The sequence below is a fragment of the Bactrocera neohumeralis genome, chromosome 4 (assembly GCF_024586455.1).
Source record: "Bactrocera neohumeralis isolate Rockhampton chromosome 4, APGP_CSIRO_Bneo_wtdbg2-racon-allhic-juicebox.fasta_v2, whole genome shotgun sequence".
In the NCBI taxonomy this organism is placed as follows: Eukaryota; Metazoa; Arthropoda; class Insecta; order Diptera; family Tephritidae; genus Bactrocera; species Bactrocera neohumeralis.
Genome location: NC_065921.1, coordinates 25334227 through 25345329, shown reverse-complemented (window position 1 = coordinate 25345329; position 11103 = coordinate 25334227). Strand labels below are relative to the sequence as shown.

Below are 11103 nucleotides of genomic sequence, written 5' to 3'. Positions count from 1 at the left end.
ACAGATAGTTTGCACACATTGTTGTTGTTTATTTTCACAAAAAAGGCTTTATTTATAAAAAATATGTAAATTAAAAAAAAACATATTTTCTCCTCTTTTGAAAAAAAAAAAATAAAATTACTTCTTAAAAAATTGCAAAAAAAAATTAACAAAATTAATCGAAATTTTTTTTTTTTCAAAAATATTTCGAAAAATCAAAAAACAAATTTATTTTGAAAAATAAATATTTTTGAAAAAAAAAAATTCTAAAAAAAAATTGAAAAAAAGTTTTGAAATTCAAAACTATGTTTTTTAACGATTTTGAAAAATCAAAAAAAAACATTCACCATTACCCACTTATATATACATACATACATATATCTAGAAAAACAAGCTCTTTAACAGCCGTTTTTCACTTTAAAACTGTTTGGGTAAATGCAATATTTTCTGTTTATATTTTTAACTTATGTTTCTAAAATTTCCACCATTTAATGGCTGATTTCCGCTTCCGGCAAACGTACACATTGTTGCTTACTGCGAAACTAGTAGCATTGCGAATGTGTCAGCTTGTTTAGTTTTCTTTTTTCAAGCCTGAAAGCCGGCGAGGATATTCGCGACCTACAACAACAACAACAAAGTTTGTAATACCCATACAAACGGACTTGCTCGTCAAACACACGGTACCATTATTATATGCTCGCATTAGATAAATTGTTACATTTAAAACACAACAAGTTTGCTTGCAACATGTTGCATGCAACAATATGTATTTGGCTTTTTCCTTCGTTTTTTTCTTGCTTAGAAAGCCAACAGGTAACTTGGTTTGCTATAGAGAAAGCTGTTTCACATATGCATATGTTCGAAGAAACACAAAAGCTTTGTTGAAGGGTTCATTTCTCCAGTTGGGGCACGTAGTGAACAAGTGTAGGTCTCTCATAATAATGAATGAGGGGTACTTTTCATTGCACATGCGCCATAGTACGCTTTGAAAGTTTTCCCTGAATTTCTTTTTACCGTAACTGCAAGAAATCGGAGCTTACGGTAAGAAATGTTTATTAAAATTTTTGGCGCAAAACCAAACTACACACAATAATGGGAATGTTTAGATTTAAAATAATGGGGAAACTAAAGTTTCATCGACAAAAACGATACATTCAAATCGTTAGAAACTTGAAACAAAGGGATATTGAAAAATTCCCAACCGAAAACTGAGAATAAAAAAAAAACTGAGAATACTAGTTTGTTTTCGATAAAACTAAAAAAGAAAGTAAATAAATTAGAGTTGAATATGACACCACTAAAGCTCACCTTCTGAAGAACACGTAAAATAAAATTCAAACAAATCACGGTAACTAACCACAAAAACCGGTTGCTTACATTTAGGCGCTTGTTTTATATCCTCGAAATATTGGGTTGTCAAAAAAGTCTTGCTGTATTTTTATTGAATTTTTTTTTTTTTTTATTGAAATTGAAATGCATTTTCGATGATGCCGGTCTCTTTCGACGAATTCAGCGATTTTATCGCAATTTTCGACGACAGGCCTACCGGAGCGTGGCGCATCTTCGACCACCTCTACGCCAGAACGAAAAACCACGTTGTGCGGTGGAAATGGAAACTGTATCGGGTCCATAAACTGCACAAATTTTATTGGCGGCTTGAGATGCATTTTTGCCTTTATCGTAGTAGTCCTGTAAAATATGCCGTATTTTCTCTTTATTTTGCTCCATGTTTGCGACGCTATAACTCACGAACGACTTAAAAGAAACGATACTCAATCAAACACGTGTTAGCGCGTGAAATGAGCTTTCCAAAAAGGTATAGCATGACCCGATGCGACGAATAAAACTAGAACTACGCGCTTTCAGCGCCATCTAGCGAAAATACCGCAAGACTTTTTTGACAACCTAATATATCACTTTTCCGACCTGATAATCGTAAAATAGTGAAATAAAAATAAACATTTTTAAAATAACTTCAAATAGTTCCAATTATTCGATTTCTTATAAGCTTCATATCTGACGTTTCACTTCGAAAAAAATTTTGTCCGAATTTGGTATCGCCGCAATGCCGCATTGGCTGTGTAAATTGACGTTATGTAATACCAAAAGCTCCGTCAGGATCGGGAAGGACTTCTCAGAGCCATTCGATACCAAACGAGGTTTCAGACAAGGCGACTCCCTGTGGTGTGACTTCTTCAATCTGCTGCTGGAGAAAATAACTCAGGCAGATGAGCTGAATAGAAAAGGTAATCCGCTAATATCGATATTATTGCTCATAACAACCGCACTGTTAGTTCTGTTTTCTTCAGTTTGGATAAAGAAGCGAAGCTGGATCTAGTAGTGAACGAAAACAAGACGAATTATCTCCTGCCATCAAACAAAGAGTCGTCGCATTTGTGGCTTCCATGCCACTGTTGACAGTCATAAATTCAAAGTCGTAGATAATTCCGTTTATCTTGAAACCAGTATTAACACCAACAACAATGTCGGCCTCGAAATCCAACCCAGAATAACTCTTGCTAACTGGTGCTACTCCGGACAGAATAGGCAATTGAAAAGTAAAGTCCTCTCTCGACGAACAAAGACCAAATTCTACAAGGCACTCATCATCTCGTCCTGCTATATGGTGCAGAGGCATGGACGATGTCAACATCTGATGAGTCTGCGTTACGAGTTTTCGAGCGAGAGGTTCTGCGGAAGGTTTATGGTCCTTTGCGCATTGGTAACGGTGAATACCGCAGTCGATGGAACGTTGAGCTATACGAGTTTACGACGACATTGACATGGTTCAGCGAATTAAGAGACAACGGGTACGGTGTCTAGGTTATGTCGTCCGAATGGATGAAATCAGTCTAGCGCTGAGAGTATTCAAAGCAGTACTCGCCGGGAGAAGCAGAGGAACATATCCACTCCGATGGAACGACCAGGTGGAGAAGGACCCGGCTATACGTGGAATCTCCAATTGGCACCAAACAGGGAAAAGGAAGAACGACTGGCACGCTGTTCTAAATGGAAAAGAAGAAAATATGGACGAATATATCCTTTTAACCTCCAATGGAAAGGAACAGTCATCCCATTGCAAGGGCTATATGAAACATCATGCTGTTAGGCTTGTTGAAAACCGAGTCTAGTATGTAAGCCTGAATTAAATCGCCATTTTATCTTGGACTTCGAAAAATCAGCAATCATATTACAATCGTGGAATATAGGTAGTCGAAAAAATATTTTTTTTATATTAATACTTATAAATAAAGAAATATGTACCATTTTGGTGGACCACTTTTTGCCATTTTTCCGCTATAGACATTATTCCATCAATGTAAAACTTTCATCAGTGTAAAACGAAATTTCGAAATTTCCAAAACGGAAGCGAGCAAACCATTGTTATGCTACACGAACTGATACAGCATCGTCTCCGTAAACTTCACAAATTTCATTGGTGGCTTGCGTGGCATTCTTCCTTTTTTATAGAAAAATTTCAAAATATAGCGAATTTCTTCATTATTTTCACTCATTGTTGAACAGCAGTTAATTTTTTTTTCAACTTTCCCGATTTTTTTTTTTGGTTAAATCAAGATCAAAATCTCACCTTTACAACACTATATGGTATGACACAATGTGATTGGTAGCACTGGAGATATATGACTGCAACGACATCTATTGACAAAATACGAAAAGACTTTTTCGACTACCCAATATAGTCAAGTATCCGCGAAAACAAATATATTAAATTATAAAAAAGATATGGGACTCTCAAATTGTCAAGATAGGAGCGACTTATACCATATATGCCACTTAAATTAACTTGTATTGTTGAGAATGAAAGATCGAAGTCTTTGGATAAATTATGATCTATCAAGTTAATTGATTAATAAATTTTACAAGCAATAATGCTTCAATTGGACTTTTCTCATAGAAACGAGTCAACTGATTGCCTTCTCGTGAAAAAAATAACTTTAATAAATTTGAGATATTCTTAAACTAACTGAGAATTACTGCAGAATATTCTCATTTATAAGTAGGCAGACTATTTTTAATAGTTGGATTTTAATTTTAGATCTTTGACATTATGAAAAATTATAACTGAAGACCTAGATGTGTGCAAAACCATCTATAGGAAATTGAGCAATCGCAGCATTGCTCAATTCTGAACAAAAGATAACTACTGGATCCTACATTCTCATTACGGGCATAGCTTTTGTAAAATTTCATTTGATACGGACGTTAAGTACGGAAGGGCGGAAGGTCGGTCACTATATAGTTGAAAGCATTACTGAACGTCAGCTATGGCTATTGGTATGTATATATCGTAAGAATGGAAACTGCTGTCTCGGTCATTAAGTATTATAAAAATTGTATTCTTCCTTTAGTCACAGCCGCAGACTTCACAACCACAACGGAATCCGCAGCAATTGTGGAAGAGAGCAGTCGAGTGTTTGTGTTACGGTTGAGTGTGTAAGTATGTAATTTTCTGGTCACTTTTATTTTGTCTAATTTATGCCTTTTTTTGGGAGGGATAGCGCGCTGCTTTCGCTTTATTATTTCATTGGTGATTGTGCCTTTTCTGTTTATTTTATGATGAAAATGTAATTAATTTTCGTGCCAATATTTGCTACGTTGTCATTCAACGCTCTGGCCTCAACCTTTGTGGACAAGTGTTGCAGGGCGGATTTTGTATGAATGTCCCGACCCTACGGAGGTGCGAAGGAGCGTGTACGCAACAGGCTTCAAGTTATTAATGGCTAAGTATTACTTAACAATTCACTGTCAAGTCAGATGTGATAATTACCGCACGACCATATAAGACCGATGGGATGATGATGCAGACATATAGAGCATGGATGAAAGTCTGTGGGTTCTCTTACACACATATTTGTTTTTCCTTTGGTGCTTGGAACTTTTACACCACAATCACACACTGAACGAATTCCATTGAAATGCTCACTAACTTTTATACATACATATATACCTATACTTCTGTCGTTTTGTACATATTTCTTCAGTGCAATAATCCCAAACAAATATTAGCCAGGAGCTTTCAACATTTTTATGCTTCTGCTTTAAAAGGAGACTTCTTTAATTTCTTAGGAATGCGTCAATTTAAGGCAACTACAATATTAAATTTCCCAATAATACCAAAAATGATTGGCATGAAAAATGCTATGCCCATTACCACAAATTGAGCAAGCTCTATATGCATGTGTGTATAACCTATGTATGCACTCAATTGCAAAAATCTTGACGCATTTGTGGCTAAGCAGAAGGTCTAGCAGCAAATTTGTGTGTCATAAGGTGCAGAAAATCTCCGGAGATCAAGTTGAAGCATATGCAAAAATCTGCAGAGCTAATATGTGCATACAGTTGTGATCACAATAATAAGAGTGCGTGAGTTAGAATCATAACATTGAAATTTTGCTCGTATTTGTAGGTACAAATGTAAAGTCTTCTTCTTGTTTATTGGCGTAGACAAATAGCCGAGCTTACAACAGCGCCCCAGTCATTCTTCCCTTTAGCTGTTTGGCGCCAATTAGAGATTCCAAGTATAGCCAGGTTCTTCTCTTCACTTGGTCTTTCCAACGGAGTGGAAGTCTTCCTCTTCATCTGCTTTCCCCGGTGTGTACTGAGTCGACTGCTCTCAAAGCTGGAGTTTTTTCATCCATTCGGACGACAAGACACAGCGAGCATAGCCGTATCGCTAAACTATGCCAATGTCGTCATATATCTCGTACAGTTCATCGTGCCATGGACTACGGTATTCGCTGTGACCAATGCGCAAAGGACCATAAATCTTCTGCAGAACCTTTCTCATATAAACTCGTAACGTCGACTCATCAGATGTTAGCATCGTTCATGCCTCTGCACCATATAGCAGGTCGGGGATGATGAGTGACTTATAGAATTTGAATTTTATTCGTCGAGAGAGGACTTTACTTCTCAATTGTCTATTCAGTCTGAAGTAGCACCTGTTGGCAAGAGTTATTCTGCGTTGGACAAAAACAAAAATACCAACGCGATGAATCATATCACTCGGGCATTGCAAAAGTGGCGAAATATATTATGGACGGACGAAAGTAAAATCGTTATTTTTGGAGGCACGGGTTGCCGGCAATATATGTCTCGTAACACATGAAGTTTTGAAAATATTAGTTTGAGCATGTTTCTCTCTCGATGGTATTGGGCCATATATCGTATTGACACTGTCATAGATTAACATATCTAAGTGGATATTTGAATACCACAATGTTACCTGACGCAGAAGACAAAATGCCTCTGAAATGGGCAGGATAACAGCTCGAAAGATAACAGTCGGCTAGCCAGGGAGTGGTTTCGTGTCAAAAGGATTGAGGTCATGCTTTGGTCTGCGCAATCAGCCGACCTCAATCCCATAGAGAATCTATTGGGTGATATTAAGAAAGAAGTCAGAAAACTCAAACCAGGCAATAACCGCGAACTTTGCTCAGTAATGGAGAATTCTTGGGAAAAAAATACTTAAAATTCGTTGTGAAGACCTAGTCAACTCTTTGCCGCGTCTCTGTAAAGAAGTTTTGAAAAATTAAGACTTTTCGACCAAATACGGAACTCCACTTGTTTGTATCTATATATACTTCCTATATTCACCGATGTTTCAGTTACTTTTTTAAACTATTTGTGAAATACCATCATTTTTTTAACAACGAATTTTCGAACTATTTTGCAGTTATATACATACATACATGTAAAACCCCTATATGTAAAATAAATCTTTATGTTATGTTCTTACTCAATTTCAACAGACAAAAAAGCGAAATAAGCTTTTTGTAAGAAATTCGTATATTGGCTTCTTGACACTGTTATTATTTTGAACGCAGCTGTATATATTTTCACATGGAGATTGAGAAAAACATGGTCACACATCCCTCATTCACAACAAACACAGTGTGGGAGTAGTTCTCCACCTGCATATGTATGTATGATATACATATGTGGGCATGTGCCTTTGTTCTCTCCACTTTGCTATTATTGCTCAATTTTTGGCTTAGAACTTTTTGTTCAATAGTCAACATTTTTTGATTTTAATATGCACACTCACTTGCAGAATCTCTGCTTTCTTTAGACAATTCATTTCAGCTGCAAAATGGAGCAGTTTTTCACACAACTTAGTTTACTCAAAAATTCGTACTTTAAATACGTAATTTATATTCGAAGAAATTTTTATAAAAAGTCTATCGCTTAAACTTTTTACCTCGGTTCAAAAATGAAGGAATAAATATAATTTATTGTAATATAATATAAACAGCACGTTTTTCCAATATTTTAAAAAATTATTTTTAAATCATTTTCGTTTTAATATTTCATTCATGTTTGATTTTTTAAGCAGGTGACAACCCTTCTCAAATTTAATTATTATTTATAAATAAAATATGAAATTATCTAAGCCTATTTTGTGGGAAATCCACATCGTAAAGACTCGAGAATATATTTTTTTACTTACAATTTTCAATCCGGAGGCAACTCATTTCAAAAACTATACGATGGAAATTTTTTAAGGCGTACTTATTATTATGCACATATTGAAATACTTCATTTATTTTATAAGAAAAATAGTCAGACGGCTATATTTCTCCAAAAAATAGTCTAAACTGTAAGCTTTTTAGAACATATACAGTTTGAATCCCATTTTGTAATGCGTAGGTTGCATTTTATATTTCTGGATTAAAAAACAAAAACAAATTTTAGTCATTGAAAATCTCTAATTGTTTTTCAAAATATTCTCCATTAAGATCTTCACACTTGCCATAGTGTCCGTATATCACAGCGTTCTGAATACGTACATAAATCATCAAAAATGTTAAATTCTACGATAAAGTTGCGAGTTCCCAGATTGTAACTCATGGATGATCTACGAACTCGAATGTTAGGTTTGCTAAGCCCACAAATATCAAAGGTTTATTTTGTCTCTAATTTTAAAGAATTTACAGAATTAAAATGTTTATACAGATGACAACGCTTTCCAAAAGTCTTTTCTTTTGTAAATTTTTTATACTTCAATTTCATATCGATACTTCATTATTGTAATTCTTATAGTATTAATTAATTTATTTTATAAATTTTTTAAGCAGGATGAAACACTTCTACAGCTTTACGCCCATGTTGTAAAAGCGGGATTTTCAATAAAAGCGCTACAAATTTTTTTTTTAAATAAAACAAAAACGGTTTGAGATATCAATGAAATACTCTCACCATTGTATCCCGGAAAATTACGTTTTGGTACGGTTCATGAGCCGGCGGCGTCATTGGGCCGTACTTCTTCCGTGACGATCAATACCGGCACGTTACTGTGAATCGGAATCAATGATAATTAAATATTTTTGGTCCGAATTGAATGATATGGACATGGACAATATATGGTTCCAACAGGACGGCGCCACAAGCCAACTAGCGAATGTCACAATCGATTTATTTAAAAACAAGTTTCATTGATATCCTATATTTATTTAAAAAAACTTTTGTAGCGCTCTTAGTGAAAACTCCGTTATATTGTTCATTTTATAAATTTTATAGTATCCCATTTTTTAGTTAAATGGCAAGCCTGTTAAAAATTGTAAATTATATGGTTTTCTACACCTCTAATTACTGTGCTTTCATTAAATTAAAAAATAAATATTAATAAGCTCATCCTTAGCATCACTATACGTTTTATGATACCGTTTTTGATACCGTGCCTAAATAATGCTCTTCACACAATTTCCATCACATAAATTTTTTGCTTCCTCATATTCTCACTTTATCTTGACTATATCGCAAGATTTAGTAATTAATAAAATTCAACAAAAAAATCTATTTCAATAAAAGCATATTATCGAATTATAAATATAAGTATGGCTTAAAATCACCGTTATTGCCATAAACCAAAGCTTTACTTAGAACTCTATTAATATTTTCTGTCACGTAACAATTTCTTTATTAAGAACCACTTACCAACTGGTTACATTCTGGTTCGCTTTAACCGCATTCAATTTCAGAACCAACTGACACTTCCTCCTTTTTCGTACTTCCTTTTACTTTTTCTTCTTCTTACCAAAGCGTAAAACAAAATACGTTAACACTTTTGACACCTACACACTAGCTTTCGCTTTGAGATGCTCTATGCCAACAATACTTTGGGCAGACATGCATCAGGTGACAAACTTCATATTTAATTTGGAATTATATACTTTTATTAAAGTATTACACTAAGTAAACATTATTTTACACATTCATTGCATTCATATCAACATTAATCAACCGAACCGCACGAATTCACAATGCAAACAATTTGAAACCCACAGTAGCACTAGCAGGCAATTCCAGCATATTGCTTTTAATACATTAAATTATGGACTTTCTCACAACAATTATGCAAAACAATTCTACTACAACACTATTTATACGAATTTCAACTTTTGAATAAATATTTTATACGTTTCCGCGACGCTTTTGCGTTTTCAAAATGAGGCGTCCTTGCAAATCCGTTCTTGCGCATTTTTACTGAATTTATTTGTGCTTAACGATGACATAGCGGCGATTGTTGACATTGCAAGTCGATAAATTGAACAGAGTGGAGAGTGGTTGATGAATTCGCTAAACTTTTGTTGAGACATTGTTATTTGTTACTTCTGGACATGTATAAATTCTTATATGGGTTTTTAATATAATGTTATTAATTAAAAACTGAAAGATTTAAAAACTTTATTGATTATTTTTATTTTTTTTTATTATTATTGTTATTATTGTATTATAGCTAGTATTTTAATACCTCATGCGGCAGAAAATTAAATTAAAATGCTTCAAAAATGATTGAAAATTAAGAATAATATTATTTAATAAAAATTGATGAGCTTAACTGACTACTCTTACGTTCAAATTTATCGTTAAATTTTGTATTTTACAATCCGCCTCCGTTCAATCACTCTTGGCAAGGGTTCATGTCACCACTAATAAATATTTCCACAGGGTGACACTTTAGATTTAACCAGTGTGTCTGTACTAATTAAATCTTTCAGCGTTGCATTAAAACTGACGTATAAAAGAGAGCTCATATGTTTACTTGCGCTCTTTAAGCGGCTAATTAATTATTTGCTTTCGCTCAGTTCATACCACAACAAAACGTAGTGCCGTCATTCTCGGCCGGCAACACATAAATACTGAAACAAGTCAGCAAAAATTCAGTCAACAAATGTTGATGTCATTTATTGGACGTAAAATAGTCAACGCAAAGAATCTGCTAACCCTGTGGAGTCCCCTCAGCAGACGTGGAAACAATTGCAATTTTGGTAAGTAAATAAAGAATTTTGAAAAACTGAAAATTGCGAAATAATAGAAACTGTGTATAATTGAAGTGTTAGTGATCAGTGTGTGTAATGCTGGAAATATCGGCTGAAAAATAGCACTCAATTTCTGTCAAAAAACAACAAATGGCTGTGAAAGAGTTTTTGTGATGAGCAACGAAATGTTCAAAGAGAAATACATTGTGAAATTGTGATGCAAAAGTATTTACAAAGATGCATACATATGTATATACTTACAGATAAGCAAGCGCACCTAGTAGCATTAAAAAATACACACATAGGAAAAAATTGGTGATCAACAATAAAAACAATGAAAGTATGCGTCATTTTCGGTGTAAACTGATGTTATCGATAATGTTTTGATTTCACATTCCAAAAGTTTTTTTTTTTTTTAATTTTTTATTAAGAAAGTGTAGTGATAACAACTCTTCGACATTTCGTTCAAAAATATTTCACAAAATTATATTCATTATTTTTTGCTGCAATATTGTGTATTTCAAATATTTTCGCACATTTCACAATATGTTGTTATTCTGAAACTTCCCTTTTTGATGTCACTTTTCCGTGAATGATGTGTACTTGCCAACAAAGCTGTAGCCAAGAACACTAATAACATTTAGAGTCGTTAAAAACTAATTAAGCTATACGTTTTTGAGATAGTTCAACAATTATCTGTAAAAATATATTATAGTGAGTAAAGAGCTTGACTGTTAAAAAAAGAGTTGCATTAGTCACCAAATTTAGTGTTATTTTAATTTTGAAAATAGAATTATAAGTTTGCGAAGAAGTTTGTAACCTGCAGAAGGAAATGTCGTAG

The 11103-nt window shown here is 34.0% G+C and overlaps 1 protein-coding gene across 9 annotated transcripts in view; it reads left to right on the top strand.

Moving 5' to 3' along the window:
• The first annotated feature begins 10109 nt into the window (after positions 1-10109).
• LOC126756364 (alaserpin-like) overlaps positions 10110-11103 on the top strand; it is a 32772-nt gene continuing 31778 nt past the window's right edge. For 5 of the 9 annotated variants that reach the window (XM_050469385.1, XM_050469379.1, XM_050469382.1 and 2 more), the window contains exon 1: positions 10111-10271. In XM_050469385.1, coding sequence (XP_050325342.1) covers positions 10175-10271 — 97 coding nt within the window. In that variant the 5' untranslated portion in view covers positions 10111-10174. Of the gene's footprint in view, positions 10272-11103 lie in introns of all 9 variants that reach the window. The other 4 variants (XM_050469380.1, XM_050469383.1, XM_050469381.1 and 1 more) reach the window with 1 other exon arrangement.